The 25,982-nt window shown below is 36.7% G+C and overlaps 2 protein-coding genes across 3 annotated transcripts; one reads left to right on the top strand and one right to left on the bottom strand.

Moving 5' to 3' along the window:
• Nucleotides 1–431: 431 nt before the first annotated feature.
• On the top strand, nucleotides 432–4,590 carry LOC107786587 (uncharacterized). Of its 2 annotated transcripts, none has more exons than XM_016608092.2 (6): nucleotides 432–1,018; nucleotides 1,979–2,190; nucleotides 3,191–3,473; nucleotides 3,562–3,647; nucleotides 3,744–3,835; nucleotides 3,944–4,590. In XM_016608092.2, exons 1-6 carry the CDS (start codon nucleotides 782–784, stop codon nucleotides 4,204–4,206), a joined length of 1,173 nt encoding a protein of 390 aa, XP_016463578.1. In that variant the 5' UTR covers nucleotides 432–781; the 3' UTR covers nucleotides 4,207–4,590. The 2 variants fall into 2 exon arrangements, with proteins under 2 accessions (XP_016463578.1, XP_075113437.1); XM_075257336.1 differs by having other exon boundaries at nucleotides 442–1,018; nucleotides 3,227–3,473.
• A 9,395-nt stretch (nucleotides 4,591–13,985) lies between these two features.
• On the bottom strand, nucleotides 13,986–20,440 carry LOC107786588 (protein DEHYDRATION-INDUCED 19 homolog 4). The gene is made up of 5 exons (XM_016608094.2): nucleotides 20,037–20,440; nucleotides 19,274–19,416; nucleotides 15,440–15,517; nucleotides 14,989–15,248; nucleotides 13,986–14,321 (listed from the first exon to the last, which is right to left on the bottom strand). Exons 1-5 carry the CDS (start codon nucleotides 20,095–20,097, stop codon nucleotides 14,213–14,215), a joined length of 651 nt encoding a protein of 216 aa, XP_016463580.2. The 5' UTR covers nucleotides 20,098–20,440; the 3' UTR covers nucleotides 13,986–14,212.
• Nucleotides 20,441–25,982: the final 5,542 nt, after the last annotated feature.

The raw sequence follows: 25,982 nt of genomic DNA on the forward strand, positions 1-25,982 counted from the left end.
GATTCTTGTCTAACCTAAAAATCTCTTTGACAGGCCAAGATATGCTTTTAAGTACGAAGCCTACCCAACCATCCACGCAAATTATCAAACATCAAATATACTCACGGGGGACATCAAACAGGGAAAAGGAGGCTCAATTACATAAAACGAATGGTTGGGTCGTTACCTTATTACACGTGGTGGGTGGCTTAAAAATTTAATTTCTAAATACAACCAAATTGTTAAATTAACTTCTTATTTTATTTTTAATAAAATGATTTATAGCTATACATATTTTTATGATTTGTTTTAATTCATGAATCTTAAAAGTCTTATTTTTCTTTTTTTAAACTTATGCTTAGTTAAAATGTATCACATAAAATGGGACATAATTAAACATTTATTTTTATAATTGGTAATTGGTGTACATATTTTTTATTCTCGAATTCTCTGGAGCATGGTCCATGGAACTAAAGGTGGACCTTCCTTTTCAACCTTTTTTTCCCCTGCCTCGACTCTTCGCGTCTTCTTCTCCCTCCACACCATTAACAAACCCAGCACCGTCTCTTATCTTCAAAACCCTAAATCATCACTCAAAATCTCCCTTAAACCCTTTTATAAAAAGCACTAAACTTTACCCAGTTTTCCTAATATTCTTTTTAAAAAAATATTTGCATACAGTACAGTACTCCATTTATAGCAAAGACTCAAACTTTCTACTGCTAAACCCACTTCTTTGACTTTTAGGATCTTTGAGGATCCATTTTCTCTTGTGGGTCGTTCAATTTTTTGCAAAAAGAAAATGGCTGCAAATCGGAGACGGGTAGGAGATGATCGGTTTTATAGTCCGCCGGCAATGAGGAAGCAGCAAAAATTGAAAGCAGCCAAGTCAAGAATTGAAGCGGAGAGTAGAACCGAGTCTGATGATGGAGCATCCTCTACGGCGTCGTTTTCATCGATTAGAGTTGAGAATTTGACCAATTTGGATCGCTTCTTGCAGCATACCACTCCTAAAGTTCCTGCTCAATTTTTTCCCAAGGTATCAAATTTAACAGGGAATACTAATTTTTTTTTTATAATTAAATTGTTTGTTATTGTTTGTGTCCATTTTTGTGCATTGATTAATTGTTGTCTAGGGGAAGATGTTTAAGCAACTGGTCACTTCTTTGTTTGCCAATTATTAGCCATTAAATTAATTAATATGTTTTATCCTAATTGGCATTAGATTATGGTATTGGGGAAAAAAGAAACTATGCCTTGAAATAAAGTTTCTGGCATTTTAGGTGTTTGTGAATGTTTTTAGAGCTTGTATTGTGATATTGTCGAAGTGAAGGGTTAAGCTTAAACTAAGTATTGACATTTTACACTATTGTATATGGGAAAAAATGGTAATGAGGAGAACTGTATTATTTAAAGCCGGTAACTATAGTTTACTTCTAATATATAAATAGTTTACCTCTAATATATAACTACAACTATGTCTCCGTCCCAAACAAAGTTGGGGTCGACGATATGAATCTTTATCTTTCTTCAAGCTCGACTCATATATAATCACGCCAAAATTCTCAGGAAGTGGACATACCATTGGTAAGTCAAGGAAATTTATCGAAGTGCACCTAGCGTCATGTGCTCATGAATACGACCATGTTAAGATGCTTGATTGTGTCATGTGTGTGTAAACCATCTGCATGGATAAGGTATTCCAATGCAATGGTTTTCTGCAATCTCTTCTTTCTTCCATAAATTATCCAAGTGAATAATGGCTTAACAATTGTCTGACATTTCTTGGTGATTGAACTCTTTAAGTTTAAGTTGGCTTTCCTTTATACCTTTGAGTACTGTTTGTTAAGCTCAATGCCTTTGTGTAATTAAGATCAAATTCCCTCATTTGTTTAGTGGCTTATTCATAATGCAACAAAGCAGAAGTTTGTGGAAAACCAGTTTGAATCTTTTGATGTCCTGATACTCAAGTTAATCCAGTGCATTTGTATATGCGCAGACAATCATGAAAGGGATGAGAAATCTTGACAATGATCCACTGCCCTACTTCATCTTGGGTGATCTTTGGGAGTCTTTTGGGGAATGGAGTGCGTATGGGGCAGGAGTTCCTCTGGTTTTAAATCAGAGCGATTGCGTTGTCCAGTATTATGTGCCATATTTGTCTGGGATTCAACTTTATGTAGACCCTTCGAGGTCCTCTATCAAGCAGAGGTAAGCTTGTTATGTGTACTTTCTGCCTCTTTTCAGATGACGAAAATAGTAATTATTCATGCATATTGGTCTTTGAACTACTTCAAGTGTGACTATCGTGACAATGAGGGGGGGGGGGGGAATGAGAAAAGAAGTGTTGAAGAGCTTTCAGAATACTGTGTCGATTTATTATAGTTGTTTAGAAGAAAGATGCACTCTCCATTATGCAATAGATGTTACTGATTCTGGCTCAGTTCTAATTGTCCTCTTAAATGTTCGCTTGAGAATGGTGATTTTATCCTAGCTTCTGGCTAGTATGGGGATTGGTTAATCTGCAATTTTTATATTTATTTTTATCTCTTATAAACTCAAATGTTATCTATTATGTAAAAGACCAAGATCAATGAGATGTGGATATCTAAACCTTCTGGCCATGGCCGTGGCCGTGCCACTCAATTGAAGTTAAAGCGTGGACCTTCCTCTATGCTATATTGCAGGATATACGTTTTATATTTTTGGTCATGGAAGGCATATTCTTAATTATAAATTTAGCTATTGAAGCGCTTCAGGTTTTGCATAAATAAACTATGAGCTTCTATGGACATTTATTGCACAAAGAGTGACCTAAAAAGATTGTTCAAGAGAACACTTTTAACAGGGTAATGTGGCATCGGCCTGACGGGCATGTATAGTCCTTAAAGTTGAACTCCTTTGTTGATTATTTGACTAGTCCTTTACTGCTTTAAAGTTTTTATTTTACTTTGTGCAAGAAGATGGAGCTAGCAAATGTCTCAAGGTTATTAACGTTCTATTTTTTGTTGTGCTGCTCATCTTACCTGCTAAGTGAAAACTAGGTTGAAGTAGAAAACATCTTGCTTAATCATTGAAATACACAGTAACTGCTCTGTTTCCTTAAAAGCTTAGTTCATTTTAATTTGTTGGTGCATTTGATTGTGGATTACTAGTATGGATCAGCTGCATATTCTTTCAAATAGCAATCTTGGGCTTAAATTTTTTCCAGGAGACCAGGTGAAGAAAGTGATTCTGATTCTCTCAGGGAGACAAGTAGTGATGACAGTAGTGAATATGGAGCTGGAGCTTCAAGGGTAGCCAATAAAGTTCATGGAAGTTGGAATCAGCAGAATATGATTGGCTCAAGTATTGATGTAATCAAGCATCTCTCCCTAAAAAAAGACCCTTTCTTGGAATCTTCAGGCGATGAGAATGAGATGGGGAACGGTCTCCTTATATTTGAATATTTTGAGCGGAATCAACCATATGGTCGTGAACCTTTAGCTGACAAGGCAAGTAATTTATCTTCAAACAGAAGTGTGTCAGTCTTCTATTTTATCGTGTTATAGCACTTATAATCTTTTGCCCACAATGCTGCAGATTTCAGGCCTTGCATCTAAATTTCCTGAACTGAAAACCTGTAGGAGCTGTGATCTGACTCCTGCAAGTTGGATTTCTGTGGCTTGGTAAGATTTTCTCCTTTCAGCCGTCACTGAACAAAGATTTGGTTTCTAAACTCACCTGTTAATACTGATGTGTCTTTTGCTTTTCCCATCATGAAGGTATCCCATATATAGGATACCCACAGGACCAACTTTGCAAAATCTTGATGCTTGCTTTTTGACGTACCATTCTCTTTCAACACCTGCCGGTGGTAAGTCATTCATCCCATTTCTTCTCTATTTCTGCTCAATTCACAGACAAAATGGGCCAGTTGTTCGTTCTTGAAGTTGCTGACCATCTATTGTTCAAGCTTTTGCAGTTTCTAGGACTGACTGGCCTCAACAGCATGGTACAACTATTAGTAGAGGCATTGTTGGTACTGGTACGTCTGCCAAGCTACCTCTCTCAACCTTTGGGCTGGCCTCCTACAAATTCCAAGTACCATTCTGGTTTCCTGATGGAGTTAATGAATGTCAGAAGGTCAACTCTCTGTTACGAGCTGCTGACAATTGGCTCCGGCTTTTGCAAGTTAATCACCCTGACTACAGTTTTTTTGTGTCACATAACTCGTATCGGAGGTGAAGCTCGTCTTATTTTCTTGTAAGAATAACATCCCGATATACGAGCTGGTCACTGGGTATAGCAAAACTAGACTTGAAAGTAGCCTTCTGTTTATGCAATACAAGCTTTTGTACTTTTATTAGTTACTGAAGATAGATGAGTGGTAAGGTTTGCAGTAGGGTCAAGAGTGACAACATCTTTACTCTTTCCTATAGCACCTTACATACATTGGAGCTTCCTCAATCAACAGTGAGTTCCTGGAAATGATGTTCTGAGTTTAATGTGGCGACCACAAATTAATGTTGATTTTAAAACGATTGGGCTGATTTTATGTATATCGTGTACAAATAAATGGTCTGTAATACCTCTAGTATAATATCACCTTACAGTATGTGCCTTTGTTTATAGCTACGTTTTCAAAGTCTCGTTGAGTTTTCTACTTCACTCCTACTGCTTCGATTGCTCATAAAGATTGCATCTATCTCAAGTCAGTCAGGATCAGCTATGTGAATCTTCTACGCGATTCATTTCATTTCAAATACCGAATAATCTGCCCTCCTTTCCTAACAATTGTAAACAAGTTAATAAATTCTTTAAATTTCAACATACATACCTAAAAGTTATTACTGCTTATACTTTTCATCCTAACTATAATTCCTATAGATAGAGTCTTTAGAAATAACCAACTAGGTGTGTATTAATTCTTATTTTTAATTTGGCCCTTATTTCCTTTTAGTGCCTTCAACTATTATATTATTATTTACGGGTTTATACATCTCAAAATCTACGTAGGTCATGGCTAAGTTTTCCATACTAATTGTTAGCTTACACCGTCTTTTTTTCAATATTATCGAATAGCATGGTGTGGGTCTATTATAACTCAAGGGGAATAGCCATGGTGTGTATGATCTTATCGCACGTGATTAAATGAAACTTACGTACGTGATAAAAAGGTTACGTATCAGATACGTATCCAGAATTTCAAGAGCATAGGTGTATCATGAGCGCCAAAGACCCAAGTTTTCAAGACGTTGTCTAAGAGATATTTTTGGTTTGGGAATTTTAAAAGTCAAAATAAAGACTAAAAAGAGAAGGATAAAAATAAAAAGAAAATGTGTAACCAATAAAAAAGAAACAAAAAAGTGTGTTTAATTAGAAAAAACGGTAGGGGCATGAGGATTTAACCCTATTTATTAATTATAATATAATTTAAAAGAAAAAAATAGGGGGAACGAATCCTTGACTAAAAGTAGGGTTGTCTAAGGGCAGGGTAATACCGATACTCGTACTCTTAAGTACCGGTATCGGTACCAGACCGTATCACTCTAGTTGGGGGGTTGAGTGAGGGATTTGGGTGAAGGGTATGGGTAAAGGTAGGGTACCCGAAATAGTACCCTTAGTAACGGTACCGTAAGTACCCTTAAGGTACTGTACCGACATCGAACCGGTACCCAAACCTTTTTTTTATGATTTAAAACCTGACCGATTTGGTTATAAATTTGTGGATGACCGACACACTGGTATTTTTATTTCTAATTTATGGGCTTTCTAATAAAATTATTACTATTACTTTAGATGAGATAAGGAATTTTTACCTAGCTATACTATAATAGAAACCTATTTACTACCTTTATTTAGGTTCCTTATTAATTACTTTATATACTTATATTTACTAGTTTTATACAAAACCATAAAAAGAAGGAAATAAAACATACCTTAAATATTAGGTATCAGTTACACATAATCCCCTTATATTTAAGATACTCTTCCTTTTTCAAAGGATTGCAAAACATTATATGTCTTTGTACTTACCTACCGTAAGAAACTCACTGATACCCAAAATCATCATCTCTCTTTCATACAAATCAACCAATATTTCTCTCTCTCTCCCTCATACAAATCAGATTATTATCTCTCTAAAATTGTAGCATCATATATTTCTCTGAATCAATTCCACCAACAACAATTAAAAAGCTTCAACTATTGACAAATCCATCAAAATTATCTCTGAAATTGCAGGTGGAAGGGTCTGCCATTGACATACCATTAAAAAAATTCGAAGCTTTGAATTAGATATTCAGATTTTACGAATTTGTGATTTTTTTGGATTGGGTGTTCTTGAAAACGATTGAAAATATCCTTTAGAGTTTATATCTCAAATTTAAGGGAGATTCGTTAAGTTTAAAGTTGGTTTTAGGTTGAATTTCTGATTGAAACTCGAGGAAGAAAAAATTTCAGAATTGTATTACGATTGTATGATAAATGTATCATAATTGTATCTGAGTTGTATTTGATACGTCAATACCTAAGACAATTCTGATACAATATTAATACTATTAAAATACAATATTGTATCATAATTTAAGTTTAGAGTTGGTTCTAGGTGGATGTTTTGAATTGAAACTTGAAAAAGATGAAGATCAAAGTTGTATCATAATCTAGAATTGTATCATAGTTGTATCACTATTTGTACCTAAAACAATATATGATACAATGCTAATACAAATATAATATGATATTGTATTAGTGTGATGACCCAAAAGGTCATCACTTGATTTACTAGTAAATTCTATGTTCCGAGACCTTAGTAGCCTCCTTTTTCCTCACCTCGATTTGCGTGTGCGGTCCGGGCGTACATCCGAAACGCTTTTATGTGGAAATGTGATTAAAATGTTAATTTGGTTTTAAAAATTTAATTTAAGTTGACTTCGATTAATATTTTGGGTAAACAGACTCGAACCTGTGGTTTGACGGTCCCGGAGGGTCCGTAGAAAAATATGGGACTTGGGTGTATGCCCAGAATTGAATTCCGAAGTCCCAAGCCCGAGAAATGATTTTTTTAATAAAATTGTTTAACTAAAATTTTAAAAGTTTTTGGAAAACTGAATGTATTTGAAATTGATGGTATTGGGCCCGAATCTTGGTTTTGGAGCCCGATACAGGTCTTATATGGTGTTTAGATTGAGCCTGTAAAATTTGATAAGAAACGAACTTGAAATGACGTGAATCGGACCCTCGGTTGTGAAATTTGAAACTTAAGTGTTCTTGAGATTCTTCTTTGATCTGATGCTAGATTCATTGTTAAAGTTGCTGATTTGCCAATTTGATTGCACGAGTAAGTCCATATGATGTTTTTGAGCTGGTAAGCATGTTTGGTTTGGAGCCCCGAGGGCTCGAGTGAGTTTCGGAAGATTTTTATACTTAGGAAAAGTTGCAGAAATGTTGTGCTTCGCGATCGCGAAGCCTTTCATGCGATCGCGAAAGAGAAATTGGGGTTGGGGTGAACTTGTTCTACGCGAACGCGAAGAAAGGGACGCGAACGCGGAGCACTGGGGGGCTGCTTTACGCGAACGCGACCCTTGCCCCGTGAACTCGTAGTCTAAAATAGGGGCTGGTCTGGGATGTGGTCGTTTTTCTACGCAAACGCGTACATTGGTCCGCGAACGCGAGGGTCAGGGGAGCCAACTCTTCGCGAACGCGTAGAAGGACTCGCAACCGTATAATTCCACTTCTGGCAGCTCTTCGCGATAGTGTTATCGCGAACGCGATGAACACTATCGCCTAGCTATTTTAAACAGTAACAGAAACGGGAATAAACCATTTTCTCACATCTCCTTCCCCAAAATCAGAACCTAGGCGATTTTTGAAGAGTAAAATCAACACCAAATCATAGGTATGTGTTCCTCAACCTGTCTCCTTCATTTTCCATTAACACCCATTAGATTTCTAGGCCTAAATATTGTTCTTCCATGGTAGAATTTGGGATTTTGGGTAGAGTTAGGGCTTTTTGAATAATTGGAATTTAGACCTCGTTTTGGGGTCGGATTTCGAAACTAACTGCATATTCGGGCTCGTGGGTGAATGCGTGATCGGGTTTTGGTCTGAACCTCGTGTTTTGACCAAGCGGGCCCGGGTTTGATTTTTGACTTTTTGGGGAAAATGATAGAAAATCTATAATTAAGCATTGGGTATGAATTCTTTAGCATTTATTGATGTTGTTAAATTAATTTGGACTAGATATAAGTAATTTGGAGGCGAATTCTAAAGGAAAAGCGGTGTTTGAGGCTTGAGTTGGCCGTGGAAGTTTGAAGTAAGTGTTTGGTTGGTGTAACCTTAGCTTGAGGGATTAGGAGTTGTGTCTTATTTGCTGTGTTAATTATTGAGTACGGCGTATAGGCATGGTGACGAGTATTTATACGTCGGTGTCAAGCATGCCCGTGAGTCTTGTATTGTAATTGTTGTGACTCCGTTGTGGTTTATTCATGCTTCATATGAGGATTATCATTATTGTTCCCTTGTCGGGATGTTGTTGTGATATTATTGCTCCCTTGCTGGGATGTTGTTGTTATATTATTGTTCCCTTGCCGGGATATTGTTGTTATATTACTGCTCCCTTGCCAGGATTCTTTTATGATTGGTATTGATAAATGAAATGGGAGCGGGTTGCACGCCTGCAACGGTACTATATGAAGTGGGAGCGGGGTTGCACGCCTGCAACGGTACTATATGAAATGAGAGCGGGTTGCACGCCTGCAACGGTACTATATGAAATGGGAGCGAATTGCACGCCTGCAACGGTACTATATGAAAGGGGAGAGGGTTGCACGCCTGCAACAGTACTATGTGAAATGGGAGTGGGTTGCATGCCTGCAACGGTATTATATGAAATGGGAGCGGGTTGCACGCCTGCAACGGTATTACATGTTTACTTATTCCTTATTTCCTTATCTTTTGCTGGTAATTAATTTATGGTGTTCCTTACATTTCTCTATTGGTATTCTGTTGTTATCTGTTACTCCCCGCAGTATGTTTCCCCCGCCCAACTTTAGCTGTAATTATCTGCTTTTATTTTCTACTATATATGATTTAACTACACAGATTTATTTTGGTAGTCTGGTCCTAGCCTCGTCACTACTTCGTCGAGGTTAGGCTAGGCACTTACCAGCACATGGGGTCGGTTGTGCTGATACTACACTCTGCACTGTGTGCAGATACTGATACCGGAGCGTGTGGACCACAGTGAGGGTGCTGTCTTCCGTCCATTCAGGCGACCCGAGGTAGTCCTGCAGACGTCCGCGGGCCTTGGCGTCTCCTTCTATCATTTCTCTTTCTGCGTTTACTTATTCAGAAACAGATTTGTGTATTTCCATTCAAACCTTATTTGTAGTATTCTTAGATAGTCTGTGACTTGTGACACCAAAATTCTGGGTAGTATTGTATTTCAGATTATGTAGCAAATGTTTGGTTAATGATTAAGTTTTCGTCTTCCGCATTTCTGGATTATTTAATTTATTCCGCTGCTTAAATCACTTATTACTTTGAATTATTGAACAAGCTTAATAAAAAGGGTAATGAATTTATAAAACTTGGCTTGCCTAGCTTTCATGAGTAGGCGCCATCACGACTCCCGAGGGTGGAAAATCCGGGTCGTGACAATTAGTTTAAGTTTAGAATCAGTTTTAAGTTGTATCATAATTGTATCAGAATTGTGTAAGAATACTTTCGGGATTGTATCAAATTTGTATCTGAATAATGAGTAGTTGTGAGTTCATGACGAATTTAACAGTTTATATCATAAATATATGATAATTATATATTAATTTATTAGTATTGTATCAGGTATTATTTTGGATATTAATGTATCATCTACAAGTTAGATACAATTGTGATGCAAGTATGATACAATTATATTTTACGCATTGATATACCTGATACAATTATGATACAGTTATCATACAATCCCTGAATATTTCTTCATTTTCAGTATTTTCCGGTCTCCCAACAAAAGAACGATGCAATTGATGATTTAATAATATGTAGCTGTCGCCAATGATGGTAAGAGAGAAGATGAAGATTCTGGGCGTAGATTAAGGGATTTTGATGTAAAAAAAAACAGAATGAGAGAGAAGAGGAAAAGGATAAAAGGAAAGGAAATAATTGAATCCCTTAATTGAAGGCACTAATAATGAGATGGGAGCCTTTTAATGAGAAATCTACACAATTTGAAAGAAAAACCTAGATATTTATTAAAAACTATAAAACATAGAGAATATTGGAAAATAAGTTTATAATATAGTATAGCTAGGTAAAGATCCCTTTAGATAATGCTTCTAGTAACACTTTTGATATTGGAGTTTTGAAAACTAGATTAACTACACCTTTTGCGGATTTATTTCATATTAGATGTGCATGTCATACTTATAACTAAGTTGTTCAAGATGGACTTTCTTTATTTGGCACTACTCTTGACAAAATTAGATTTGCAGTTGGTTATAATTTTCTCTCTTAAACACCTTCTAGACGTAGAGAATTTAAGATGCATTGTGAATCTTGTGAATGACCCTTTAGAAAAATTCCTAAAGAAGTTGCTTATGGATATCGATTGCCTATTACTAACATGTTTAATTCTCATGTTCAATCTGTTGACGATATGATAATAGATGATGATTGGGAAAACTTTCTATGCTAATAAAGAATTTTTTGGGGTATATTATCCAACTATTTCTAGTAATATATATATAGCTGGAATTCCGATATTATTTTATTAGTATATGAAGGTTGAAAATTTTTTAAAATATATTTTTTCCTATTCCTGTTATTTATATTACTGTTGCTGTTTTACATCCTCAAATCAAAGTTATTGGTTTAAAGACACTTATTGAAACAATTTACTTTAATTTAGAAAAAGAACCAATTTAAAGACCAACTCTTTCTACCTGTTTGGTTAATATTCAACAAAGTGCTAAAGTTGTGTACGACTATTACCAAAGACAAATGAACTCTGTTGCACCAACTAGTGGTGCCTCTATTTATTCATAATCTCAACCTCTTAAAAGACTGTTACAAATAGATGAGTTTGATGTTTGTTTACTTGCAGGAATTATTGATTTTTGCGATGATGAAGGGAATGAAGACTTGATAAAATATTAGAGAATGAACCAACAATCATTTTCGATTCTTTCAAGAATGACCTGAGATGTGCTAATTATTCAAGCTTCATCAGTAGCTTCCGAAAGAGCTTTCAGTGCAGTACGATCTTAACTTGGAGATCATAAACACTCATTCAGAAGACACCTTGGAGACTTCATTTTATCAGAGATTGGATTAAAGCGAAAAGAAGAAACTTTGTCCTTTCAGAAATAATTCAAGAAGACGACGATGCATATAATGAAATAGTATTTAACAGAGAAGATGAACAAGTGCTACCAGTTCCAACCGAAAAACCACGAAAAGTTATTGAAAAATTAAATCGTTCAAAAGAAATATGTAATTTTATTTTTACAAATGTTGAAATACAAATAAATACTTATAACGTGTATTAGAAATCTAATGTTTATATTGAATAAAATAAAATAAAAGGCACTTCATAACCTTGAATATTTTTCATCCGTTAAAGTTTGTTTGCATTTAAATATAACTTTTTAAAAAATTTTAATTTAAAATTACCCCTAAGTATAGGTACTGCACCCTTAGGACTGGAAGGGGTACTAGTAGGGTACAAAAAATACCCTTAACTCATACCCTTAGAAATCAAGGTTTACAAATGCACGTTATTGATGCTTGGTTAAATCTGATTATAGAGCTCTCAATATGGGCCGGGCGAGTTAGTGCAGCCCGCCCACGTGGGCTTTAGCAAGTGGCAAACTGGGATGGGCTAGCCCATCATTTTGATGGGTCTTATAATGACCAGCTCACCCCAGCCCTATGTGGGCCACGGGCCCCGCGAACCGGCCTATTATTTTTTAAAATATAATTTTATATTTTTCTCTAAGTTCTAACCTATAAAAAGATAAATATTTAAAAGTTAAAAAGTATTTTATTAGAAAAAATCCGCAAAACTTAATAACTATTTTATATTGTTCTAATATATCACAATAAACACCAAAAAAGTAAAAGACAAGACTATATTTCATTCATTAGAAGTCAAAACTCAAAACAAACTATTCAAGAGAACGTCCATGACCCTTACGAGATATCCAACACATCATCTTCATCAAACACATTTGAATCTGCTTGTGACAAGGTTGTCTTAACATCTTCACTTTCATCTACATTTATAATTCAGATGCAATATTAATTAGTTAAATATTAAGAATAATTAAATTCTAAAAACTAATAATATTCTAATTCACATAAAAAATATTACATTAAGTTTGGGAAAAGTTGTGCAACCAATTTCGAGTAGTAACAAGTGTTTAGACATTTTCATGATGGATGCAACTTCTGTACTTTGTTAGAACACGCCCACCAATACTAAATGATGATTCCGACGCTACAGTGGTAATAGGAATACTAAGTACATCACGCGCCATCATTGAAAGATCGGGATATTTTCTAGAATGGTCCTTCCAATACATGACAACATTCATCTCTTGAAACTTCTCAAGATCAAGCTTTGGTTCCTCTAAGTAAAGATCCAATTCTGGCTTTCCATCGCCTAGAGACAATATACTTTTTGTATTTTATTTTATTTAAACAAATAATTTTATTAGGCCCATGGGCCGGTCGAGCCCAACCTCAATTAAGCCTCACGAGCTACGGACTTACTCTGGCTGGGCTAAAAAGCCTCATTTTTAAATGGGCTTCAAAAATTCTAACCCAACCCTACTAAATCATGGGTTGGACTGGCCCAACGAGCCAAGCCCATATTGACGGCTCTATCTAATTGTGACAGCACTACTATGCCACTGTCTAGTGGAATCAACATGGTTGCATGCTCAATCTGGAGATGGTGGGGCAGTGTATGCGATGGTAATGTCAGGCAGGCAACTTATGTTTGGTACTGTACTATTACAAGTACCTTATTAGAGTACAATTCAGCCTGCCTTGGACTACATTGGTACTATCTTGTTCAGTAATATTCAGGAACTCCATAAGGTTTATCCATTGTAGCAGCTGCTATATCTACACATGCTTGGAGGAATTCTAGAGAATTGTTGTGGTATGGTGTATTAGTTGGAGATTCACATTTGCCTTGTCCTTTGGAATGCAAAACCTGGCGCCTAGTAAAGGCATTAGAGGTACTACTATGAGGTCTTTGCACTTGGCTTGTGGACTCACTTACACCATCTTCTTATGGCAACCTACCTTCTCCCTCATTGTAATAGCTAGCTTGTTAGTATTTTTAGAGTTGCTTGTGTAATAGCTAGTTATAGATGTCTTGTTTTATTTTTATTTGGACAAATTGTAAACCTTGGACCTATTTTGGGATTATTTTATCTACATATTAGCCACTAAGTAATATTAAGAAAAGTACCCTTAAGGAACCCTCTCTTACCCTTACCCTCCCTACCCTTAACCCTTAAGATCCCAGTACCCTCCCCTTAGACTAAAGTGTACTAAACTGTCCACTTAAGCTTTGATTCACCCGTGTTAATTTAAGTATTTGAGCTGAAATTCACTAGTGCTATGCGTGTTAGGGAGAGGATGCGTTCATGCAAACCCACACCTCCCATTTGCATCCGCCCCTGTTACTATGTGATGCAAGTAACGTCTACAAAACAAGTACCAACGCCTAAGAAAAACTATTGTCATATTTCATTGTCCCACGTCAACCATTCTAAGCCAGTAACAAATATTGTTGGTGGTCAATAAAAGTCTCTTCAAGTACCTTATGCCTGGTAATTCTATTTTGGGGCTAATACATACACCACCCTCAAAGTGTCCAACCTCTTCCTAACTTGGGTTTCCAATACAGGTCTTTTGCCTATTGGTGGTAACCAGCAGTGTAGGCGAAGGCAAATTCTACTGCTAACGGATGAAAAGCAGCCAGCAGCCATAGCTGCTTCACTGCTTGATAATTTTAGTGAAACTAGCTATATAGTCATATATCTCTCTTGTTGCTTTACACAATTAACTTAGAAATATATTAGCATATGGCCTACATTGGAGATGGGAAACGAACGTAGTCTTTAATTAATATACACATAAGTAGGACTTTTAAGAGTTCCCTCTTGCCCTAGCTACTACACAGAATGGCAGCATCCCCTTTCTTTTCTCTATCCAAGCTACATTATTCTCTTCTTGCTTACAAGTCCTCTTCAAGAAAGGTGGACAGCAGCAGCCCTTGCACAAACTCACTTCTCCTGGCCTTCTCCTCCTGGTCTTTGTCAGATAGTGGAGGTGGCTGAACATTTCTGTTAAACAAGATCAACAAAATCAATAATTTCGGACATTGGTAAATAGAAGTGGACCACAGAAGAAACTCAATGCCATGTATCTTGATGATGAACAGCTTTTACAGCCCACAATCACTTAAGCCTCAGATAACGCGTCATTTCTTTTAATATGTTAGGTTTCTTGTCTACATGGCCAAATCTCACCTCAACACCCACACGCACAAAAAAATAGAGGGAAACAATGATTTATATGTCAACAGAAAAGCCTCGCACAATCAAATGACCACGGCTTCATAAACAGTCATCACTAGTCCCTACCTTACCTTTGTCAAGTCTCAGCAGTAGTTACCCCTATTGACAAATGAAACTATTAACATACAAATGACATAGATGAGGTATATATTTTGTAACAGCTCATCAATTTCGCATGTTTAACTTGATAATAAGCAAAAACGTAAAAGGCTATCCAGATAAAAAAAAATATTCAACAACTCAACCACTAAACAAAAGGTTTAATCCAGTTAGCAGACAGACATGCAATCAATGGAACAAGGTTTAATCAAGTTGCCACTCAAACATGCAATCAAAGAGACATGAATATAAAACCTCCGGGGCTAGTGTAATACACATAATCATAGGCAGTTGGGAGAGGAAAAAAACACAAACAGAAGTAATGAGGCATTACCTTTCGTAGGAGTTTTCAAGAGTGCTTTCTTGTTTTGAACTTTGCTTAGTACAAGGTAAAGGTTGAACATCAGGAATTTCATTAGCCAAAGGTGTATTGTGAATGAATGAAGATAACAAGGGATCGGGATCTGTAGTGGAGGAAGAAACCAAACGAGAGGATCCCCCAAGGATGGATTGCAGATTTCCTTCCCTTAGCTCTCTTCTTAAAATAGAGAGAGCCGAAGTACCACCCCTTCGAAATCTTCTCCTGTGCTGTACCTGTAATGCAGTCAACGATAAATACTATGCAAATGGTTCCAGCGGCAAAACTAAGACAAACTGACACACTCAAATACGGTTTAAATCAAAGAATTCTGATATGCTGCACATTTGATACTGAAGCAAACCCAAGAGAGGTTTCAAGTCCAAAACTCGTGAAAATCAATAATGAAAGATAACCAAAAAGATACCTTTAAAATATTTCCATGTTGCTGAGTAATATGACCAACCAAATCCATTCCAACCCTTTTTGCACAAACCGGACATATCTGCATATAAAGACATGTTATCTAACATCACAAAAAAAATTGACAAAGCGCTAGGATCACCTTGTGCTCTTTAGCAGAGCCCTGACCACTAGCCGGAGATGAAACTGACAAGCTAGTAGCAATTAGCAAATAGTGTTTAGCTATCTCGATTTTATTCAGAAATAGCATAATAAAGTTTTATAATCATGAGGAGATCTACGTATTATAATCATCAAACCACTTTAGTCTCTACCTGATTCTAAATCATGTAATAAAATCTCATTTCTAGTTCTAAGTTTATTATCTTATTCTCAGGTTAATGGTGTTGAAGCCTTGACTAAATTTTTGGCAACAGAGAAGGTAATAATAATGCAACTAAACATTATTTTGTTTCTTGAAAAAATATTGTTCTGAAAACTATATTGTGTGATTAAAATTTTCAGTAACAATCCCTTCCATAGAGGAGCTATTGTTTGAATTGAGCAACCTTTTAAAGAAGTCATTAAACCACACTTGCCTTTTGGTTATTTTCTCCAAAAAAGAACTGTAAAAAAGAAATAGTTACTTTGCTATTTAGCAGGTTGGAGCACTGCTGAAGAATTGGTTATACATTTAGAAGCTCTTTAAAAGCCACTCAAAAATTAGGTAGCTCCTCCTCAAATTTTAACAGACGCTATTTAGTATTTTATTTTTTATTTTTATGAAAGCGCTTATCATACATCACTATCCAAATAAGTAACTTCGTTGAGCCCTGAACCACAGACACACAAACACACTATGCGTTCTTTGCGGAATGAGCCCTAGAACACCTTAAGTCGCTGCTCACTTAAGCAACTTAACTATTTTTTTTTTATTTTTTGGTTATTGTACGCAGGGTAAGGCTGCGTACAATAGACCCTTGTGGTCCGGCCCTTTCCCGGACCCTGTGCATAGTGGGAGCTTAGTGCACTGGGCTGTCATTTTTTTCCAGGTTAGTTGGAAGCTATGTTGCTCGGACTCTCCGAAAATATCGCCGGGTGCGTGTCGGATTCTCCAAAAGTAGTGTATTTTTGGAGAATCCGACACGGGTGCGGCAGTATTTTGGAGAGTCCGCGCAACATAGGTTGGAAGTACACAGTTTTTTCGATTCTATAGCCAGCAGATGAGACAGCACTTTTTAATTAGCTGACTCTTATAGTTTTGGAAAATTTATTAACAAGATATGGAAACCAAATTCAGAACACTAGATTTTAAGTTAAAAAGCCATTTCAGTACCTGGAGAACTGAGGAACCGACAAAGAGTAGTAAAGCTACCACAAATTATTCATAAAAAGAAAACAAAAACACAACCAACAACAACAACAACAATCCGGTATAATCCCACTAGTGGGATTTGGGGAGGGTAGTATGTACGCAGACCTTACCCCTACCATGGGTAGAGAGGCTGTTTCCAAATAGACCATCGGCATCCTTCCCACCAAGAACTCCCCACCTTGCTCTTGGGGTGACTCGAACTCACAACCTCTTTGTTGACTCGAAAACAAAGATAAAAAAAATATATTTAAAAAAAGAAGCAGAAATGCAGACGGTTAAACTTTCCAGTCATTCAATATTACCCCAAACTGGAAGCTCTTCAGAAAGGAGTCGTAGAAAGCTCATTTGTTATACCTTTTTTCTCAATAAAAAAAGGTAGTATGTCCAACCCTCGAACAGAAAAAGAGGGAGGTGGGGGAAGAAATAAGTCAAGACCCTTGAAACATCACAATACTAAAATGAATAAAAATTAGCTGCTCATATTTCAAATAAAGATCACTGCATGAAGAACTCTTTTTTTTTCCCGGTTTGGGGCGTTCTCCAGTGACTAGAAGCTTGATCAATTTAAGTGTTACCTTTACAAGTCTGTGAAGATAGATTCTCGTCGCTCAGTTTTCATGGTTGAGCCATCCAGATGTAATAACATTGGACAAATACATAAGCACCCCCTTAAAGTTGTCACAATATTTCATTTAGACACTTTAACTTTGGATTGTACATATTAGACACTCTAACATGCATTAAACTGTACCTATTAAACCTCTCACTACAAACCAGTAAAACAAATAAAGCATGTGCACTTCACATGCAGTGACATGGCAAAACTAATCAATTATAAAAAGCCACGTGGCCTGACTCTAACTAACTAAAAAAGGAAAAGTTTCAAGACATGGCACTGAACCACTGTCGTCGTCCACTTCGCCGCTGGCATCTCCACTTCTCCACAGACTACCCGGCCCCCGCCCTCGGTCTTCTCCATAGAACCCTCCCACCGTCCTCTTTTCGTCTTTTGCTTCTACTAATCTAAAGATGTTTCCCTCTTGCCTTCGAGCCTATGAGTTCTTCTCCGCCATTGTTGCTGGACATAATTTCCAAATAGAGGTTTATGAATTTTCTCATAAAGCTCTGTTTCCTTTGGTTTAGTTGTAATAACTTTTTATATCTAAAGCCAAATGATGAATATAGCTATTCTTCTAGTCCAAGTACGCCTCTACTCAACCCTGGAAGATACCAAAATATATGCAACATTTGCACTTATTGACTGTGTTTAGCTAATGAATCTACTACATGGTTCGAAAATATTGTGCATCTTATCTGTATTGTTCTGCAGTCGCAAGTGACTAGGTTCCTGCCTTTGATGGTGTGGCCAGATTTGGAGGAGAAAAACAAGAAGGGTGGTGGTTGGCGGATTTGAAGGAGGAGAAAGTGATTCTGGTGGCAGCGGCAAACAAAATTGAAGGAGAAGCAGATGGTGGTGGTGTCACCAAATCTTAGAAAGAGAAAAGTCACTGGAAAATCAAATTTCCAGTGGACCTACACAGTTTCCGGCAAGAAGCACGTGGAACTTTGGATGCCTGATTATGTCAGGCGCTTAAGGGATGTGCAAAACACGTTTTTTGCTATGTCATCATATTGTGTTTAATAGACACACTTCTAAATGGGTTGAAGTGTCTAATAGGTACAATCCTAAGTTGAAGTGCCTAAATGAAATATTTGGCCTATAACATTCTATCTTTAAAGAGGAGCAAGGGGAGCAGGTGATCAGCCAAAACCACTGTGCAATGTAGAACCAGTGTTAATTGCACATAACGCTTCTGATATTTTATCTATATTGCTTAATTTAATATGGTTCATGAATTAAAAAATTCTGTATCTCCATATTTTTGGCAGGAGAGGGAAAAAAAGAAACTATGTTTTTTCTGACACATAGATAAGGAAAACAGAAAACAAATTCAATTCATTACTTTGAAATTTGAAGTTCAAAGCTTCAAACAACCAGTGTTATTCACTGATTTGAATTCTGAAGTCCAAGCCTCTATAGACATATACACAGTTAACGGTAAGGAATTAAAAAACAAGGCAGCTCGGTGCACTAAGCTCCCGCTATGCGCAGGGTCCGGGGAAGGGCCGGACCACAAGGGTCTATTGTACGCAGCCTTACCCTGCATTTCTGCAAGAGGCTGTTAATGGTAAGGAATTATTACAAGAAATGAAAGCCTCCATTTTAGATCGCCAATACTTATCTTCACAAACCTATTGGGTTCACCAAGGAAGAATAGAAAGAAAAGAAACCATTTCCTTTTCTTGATAAGACGAAAGAAACAACTCCTGAATAAGTTCAATGTAAAGAAGTCTAACGGCAAATTAGAAGGTTCTGTGACAGTCACCCTGGTTTTAAACGCTTTTACGCTTACGCAAAACCTACATTTGCTAACTCAATGAAAACAAATGGGTAAAGAAGTACTAGTAGTAGAGATATTGTACCCCATTCTTAGCCTCAATAGGATGCTCTTCATCGATATGACAACAGAGGCCAACAATATCAAAATCCTCAGCACAGAAAGGACACAGAAACTCTGGCCTCGATTCCTCTTCACCGTCATACTCCTCTCCTATGTTATAGATATCTGCAAAACACACCAAAAAAGTTTAAACAAAAAGGTGGAAAAATCATATATTTGTATTCTTCACACCTACTTCATTTTTGCGCAACAATAATTTCTACTTACATTCTAAACGACATCGCTAATGAGGAAAAAAAAATCAGAAATGCAAACGTAAATTCTTCCATGCTTTTCAGGTAGAGAAACCTATTCACTAAACCTTAGCTCATTAAACGAAAAATCTGAAAAAACAAACGGTAGTAATCTTTACACCAGGTTGACTTCCGAGCAACGAAAACCTATAAACAACAATTTCTGATTACATTATTTCTACAAAAAAATAAGCAAAACCCACATAAGAAAATGTAAATTTCTTCATTTTCTGGTACTCAAGAAAACCCCAGCTCGACAAAAAAATTGTAATTTTCATATCTGGGCAAGGAAAACCAATAGCAATAAAAAGCAAATGCAAATGTAAATTTCATCATTTTTCGTGCAAAGAAACATATTCCACTTAACCCCATCTCAGAAAAAAAGCCAAAATCATTTGTGGGTTTGGGTGGGGTTATAAAAGTTGTAATCTATCCACCTGCATCGTTTATGGGTAAGCCTAAAAAGAAGATAAATAGTAACATAATACTGACCTGATCGAGATTGGTAACGCCTTGAAGAAGTAAATAGACGAGTCCAAGAATCTGAATCCATTATATTATGTCAGACTTAATAAAATGAAATTCCAATAAATTCTTGTACCCCTTTGGCTGAAATTCCTCAAAGACGAAACTTTTTCTTTTTGGGGTAAGAAAATGGAAGGAACACTTAGATTCAGATAATTTAATCAAGACTTATACCAAGAAGAGGTGAAAAAAGGGAAAAGGGCCAAAAAAAGGGGGGAGGAAGGGGGGAGGGGATTGTGAAGTTTCCTGGAAATAGGGAGGAGAAAGAGCAATAGCAATAGCAATAGCAATTAGCAAGCCAAGCCTCCACCAAATTTCAAGGTGGCAGGTGCTTTGGAGTTTATACACGGTTTTGATGACACATAAAAAAAGGCTAAAAGTTGAATTTTATTGCACGATTGGGATGACCACTATGCACCTTTCACTTTTGGACCGACTTATTGTCTGAGAAGCGTTTACTAGCCTTCTAGGAAACAAGACAACCACTTAAATCAATTTCATGGAGCAGGGTCATATTTGCTCTTGAACCAAATGAAAATGTATTAATATAGGAAGTATGTCTTTTGTCGATGGTTCGTTTCCTTAGTTACAAAAAATGACCTATATTTATTCTTATTTATAAACGGTTAAGATTAATTAGCCTTTAATTAGTCTGTTTAGCACTAGAAAAAGCCATATATTCAACACGTGGCTAAAAGTAATAGACCCTCACTGTGTGCTTTCTTTTTTTGACCAAACTAGAAAATATATATATTAAAATCACGTAACGTTTGCTGCATCATGGCCTAGTTGTGTGCCGCTTAGGACACATTGATTTCCTAAGCTTGCTAATCTATTGCAAGCATCCCTTGATAGGTACTGAACAAAATAACGTTGACTGTCTTTATCATACTTAACAGAATTAAAAACAACATTTGGAGGGGAAACAAAAACTTTTTTTCTTCCTTCCTGGAGTTCTTCCCGACTTGGCCATGGTGTGAGCGACAGTGTTGCTTTCCCCAAATGTGTGCTGGAGGAGGGTAGCCTTCCCTTGGTGTATTAACAACCTGCAAATATTGACAATATTATCAAAAAGCCTATTACCATATTGTATAGTTTGAATTGCCTCCGCGCAATCTGTCTCTATTTCCGGTGGAATAAATCCCACTCATGGGCAGTTTTGAGTCCTTCCTTTATTGCCTTTAGTTCTGCCTCCAAAGATCCCCTAGCTTGTATGGACTTTGTGAATCCAACAATCCAGTGACCATTTGCATTGCGGAATACTCCCCCTAGTGCACTTTGGCAGTTGTTATGACTAGCATCAACATTTAATTTGTACCATCCCTTTGGGGGCTTTTGCCACTTGATTTGTAATTGAATCCTTTCAATTGGCAGCAGGTTATTTTCTGTAAGAAACTTGAATTCTACTGCTTTTTGAATAATATTGTTTATGTTAATAGCGTTCCTCAAGTTGTTTTGATTATTAACATTTCTGTTAGTCCAAATTTCCCATAGGGCGAAAGGGAGGAAATAATTCCATTCGAGTAGGTTGTGTCTTATTGAGAAAATTTGATTCTGTAATTGAGCAAGCCAGTGTCCCTTTGTGGGTTCATAAAAGGTTACCCCACCCAAATTATCCCAAAATGTTTTGTTCACTTTGCAGGTGAGGAAAATACGAGTGATAGATTCCTCTTCTTTCATATCACATATAGGACATATCGGGTCAATATTGATTCCAATCCGGGCTAGTTATTCCTACAAGGTAGCCTGGTATGAAGGCATTGCCATAATTTTTTTTTAATCTATTTGGGCAGGATAAAGACCAAATCCAATCATAATCTAACTAATTTTTGACAATTGGTTCAACAAGGTTATAATAACTTTTGCTAGTAAAAATTCCCTTGGATGAAAGAGGCCATATAGGTATATCATTTAAGGGTCCCTTTGTTCGAATTTTGACCTTAAGGAGGTTTTGTTGAATTTCAGAAGGAATATCTACCGATAGTTTTGTGAGATCCCATTTGTTATTGGTATAAATATCTCTGATTTTAAGATTGTGGGTTTCAGGCATAATGGGACCTTCAATTAAACTTCTTAGGTTTGTGAAGTTTGGGATTCATCTTATATCCCAAATGTTTAGGTTTGAATTTAGGTGGGGTGACCATGTGATTTCTTTATTGCATAATTCCCACCCTTTAATTATGGTCTTCCAGATGAAGGAATGGTTTATTTTTTGGTAACTCTCTCCATAATTGGTAATAACCAGCCTTGCACAAGGAGAGGTGGTCTGTGTAAGAAGTCTCCAAACTAGACTAGCTAGGTTAGTCAAATTTTTTGTATTTGCACTATGGATGTCCAGACCCCCTGAAGACTTTGGTTGATAGACATTTGTCCAATTTACTAAGTGAAGCTTTTTCCTATTCTCATTTGGTACCCCAAATAAAGTCCCTCTGAATTTTATTAATCTTTTTAATGGTCTTTTTTGGGAGTAGAGTATATTGCATGTAATAGTTAGGTATAGAGTTGATGCATGATTGAGCCAGGGTGGTTCTCCCGGCTATATTAATGAATCTCATTTTCCAAGAGGCAAGTCTTGCACTCATTTTATCAATTATAAATTGGTAATCAGTCGGTTTTGGATTTTTATTCAGAATTGGAAAACCTAAGTAAGTACCAAAGTTGTCACTTCTCTTAATACCTAATGTATTGATTATACTTTTTGTGATGGTAGGGTTACAGTTTTGGGAGAATAGAATTTTAGACTTGGAGTGGTTTATGGTTTGACCAGACAGTGAATAAAATCATTCTAGACCTGTTTTAATGGCATAGCATGATTTTCCATTTGTCTTAGCCATTAGTGTTAGATCATCTGCAAAAAACAAGTGGGAAAAGCTAGGGCTTTTTCTTCCTATGGTGATTGGATCCTACTTGTGTGAGCACGTAATTTTTGTTTCCACGACAATTACTCCAAAAGAAATCGAAAAAAATAATAATAAATTATCTTTGTGTATAATTTTGTGAATTTGCGTGGCATTTTGATAGCTATTTGTAGTTTTGTCTTTGATTGTTTATTTTATTAATTAAAAATACAAAAAATGTGTGTTGCGTGTAAATCTAGGATCTTATTCTACCATTAGGAATTAATTAAATCATATTGGGTTTTAAATGAATGAAATCACAAAAAATATTATTTTGGTAATTTTGTCATTATTAGCGTTTAATGGTTGATTTTGTTTAATTAATATATGATATTGCGTGTTAATTATTACTAAAAATCAATTAATGTCTTTGTGATATAATCTTAATTTTATAATTTGTTTTGGGATTTTTGTAAATTCGGACTTTTTAAATTAGAAATTAAAGAAGGAAAAAGAAAAGAGTGCAAAATTGAAGGAAAGATTCAGACTTGGGCTCGTTTTAAACCCAAAAAAAAATCAGGCCCAAAACACACTGACCCAGTCCATCTCTCAGACACCAGAAACGACGCCGTTTACGCATGACCAATCGGAGCCATTCATCCCATCCAATCCAACGGCTCCAGGCTTCCCCAGATGCCCGACCTACTTACCCGGGTCGACCCAGCCCCTCATTAAAATCAAATGACCCCGTTTCTACACCAAACGACCCCGTCTTGTCCCTCACCAATCAATCCAAGCCGTTGAGATCATTTTATCTAACAGCTCAAGTTAATTGCTACGTTCCATATACCCAAAAACCCCAAACCCCTCTTACCCGTTCATTCCCAAACACACTTCCCCTCTCATCTTTGAACCAAACACCCCTCAGAACCCTAAGCGCCGCCTCTCCGTTCCCTCACCATAAACTCGGCGGCAACAATGTCGGTGACCACCAGATTAACACCCCTAGTGCACCTCGACCAGATTAACACCCCTAGTGCACCTCGACCCCCTGGACACGGATCTGCAAACCGTTGGTCTCAAATCTTCCCCCATCGTCTCGAAGCTTCATTTGAAGATTTGAGCCAAACCCCAACCTATGCCAAACCACCCCAAATCCATACCAGTTACTCCCCTGACCTCCCTAGTGACCAAACTAAGCTTGGTTTGGTTCGAATCTAACCAGAAAAGCTCGGACCCCAAATCAACCCCCAAGAATCCTAGAAATCCAGAACCTGGGGTTTTGTCCAACTAAACGAAGGGTTGGGGTTTTAATAGACCTTAATCGAGGTGTTCTCAGTTGAGAACACTTCGATTAAAGTCCGTTCAACCCCAAAAGAGGTCCGATTCAGAGTCCAAGACGGGTTCGTCTAACCTTCAATTTCTTAAGGTAATTTCTCTTCCTTGTCAGTCCCATGTTGTTGTCTGTTTGATGTCTATTTACGTGTTTAAATGTCAGTTTGAGTTGTTTTCATTTTGTGTCGACTATTCTGTCCACCTCGCCCGGACCTGTTATTTGGTCGAATTTTTCTCTGTTCATTGATGAGTGTATATGTACAAACTATATAATAGATTGGATTGAGTTTGATCGATTAATTAGTTCCAGGGCAATTCTTTATTTTTGACAGTACAATTTGAACCACCTGTTAATACTGTTCGATTCTGATCATTTGCTACTGATTGTATGTGTTGTAATTCGCGTAGTCGATTCGATATATGTCGTCGATTAGTTTCAGTTTGGAATGGTAGTAATCTGACCCATGCTGTTAATTTTGTTTACTGAGGCATTGTTTGAATCAGCTGAGAATTGATTATAACTAATTGTAGTTTGTTAGTTGAATCAAAATCATTTAAGGATTGTTTATAGCTGCAGTTTAATATAGATTCCAGAGTTTAGTTTGAATTGATATAAAATTGCTGGCATGTTTACTCATTTTAGATCTGGGACATCATGTGCATTGTAGTTTTTAATGAATTAAAGTAAAATGGACAGCATGTGCTGTCAGGACATACTCATGCTGCCCATACTTGCTTAATTTAATAAAGGATAAACCATTGTAATAATGAAAAGAGGGCTGTCAGGGGGAATCTCATGGGGAATATTTTTCTTTTGAGTTTTTGAGTGGAAAAACAGAAGGGTCACATGGGAGGGATTCAGTATTTTTATTGGACTAGTTGCTCTAAGAGCTGGAGGGGGAAGGTCTGTGTATGGCTATAAAGGGGGAAGGGGTTTCAGAAGAAGAGAGGGAGGAACCCAAGAAGAAGAAGAAAAAAACAGAAAAAGGAAAGGGACTGGGGGAAAAGAAACCAGGATAGAAGAAAGAAAGAGCATAGTTAGAACCAAAAGGGATTGGAGAACAAAAAGGTCTGGAATTTGAAAAAGATTCCAAGAGCCTTAAAAGCAAAACATAGGCTAAGTAGTTGAGAGAATTTTCCAGAATTTTAGTATTCTAAGGCTAGGTTTCACAACAAAGAGCTTCAGTTTGTTTTCTGCTCGAATGTTCAAAAATCAGAAACTACTATTTTATTGCCTTTGCCTGTGATCTTTTTGTACTGCTGGGATTCACTTAGCAGCCTGGGTTGTCTGTTGATTTTCAAGCACTGTTCTATTAAGCTACTGGCTTCTCCTCTTGGTTTTAATTTGCTCCTGAAATTTCTGCTGCTGTCATTACTGGTTGTGCTGTGTTGCCGAACCTATTGTTGCTGTGTGTATGCTACTACTGTTCCTGCTGACCCCTTCTCTCTTCTTGTGTCCAATATCCAGGTACACACTAGAATTCCACACTGATGTAACAATAAAGTTGAGCATGAAATGAAAGATACGAAGGACTTTAATCATTTGGTGTTGTATTTGTAGTTTTATAAAATGTTAGTGGATTTGTGCAGTTTTTTTTGGTTTATAACTCAATGAAAAATGCATTAGATAGTTGTATTTAATTGAAACTTAGTTGTTTAATACTGGACCTGTAGTTGTTTAGTTGTCTGTATGATATAGCTATGTAATTTGTGGAATGCACAAGTAGTTAGTATATCGATA

This window comes from Nicotiana tabacum, chromosome 7 (genome assembly GCF_000715075.1).
Source record: "Nicotiana tabacum cultivar K326 chromosome 7, ASM71507v2, whole genome shotgun sequence".
Classification (NCBI taxonomy): Eukaryota; Viridiplantae; Streptophyta; class Magnoliopsida; order Solanales; family Solanaceae; genus Nicotiana; species Nicotiana tabacum.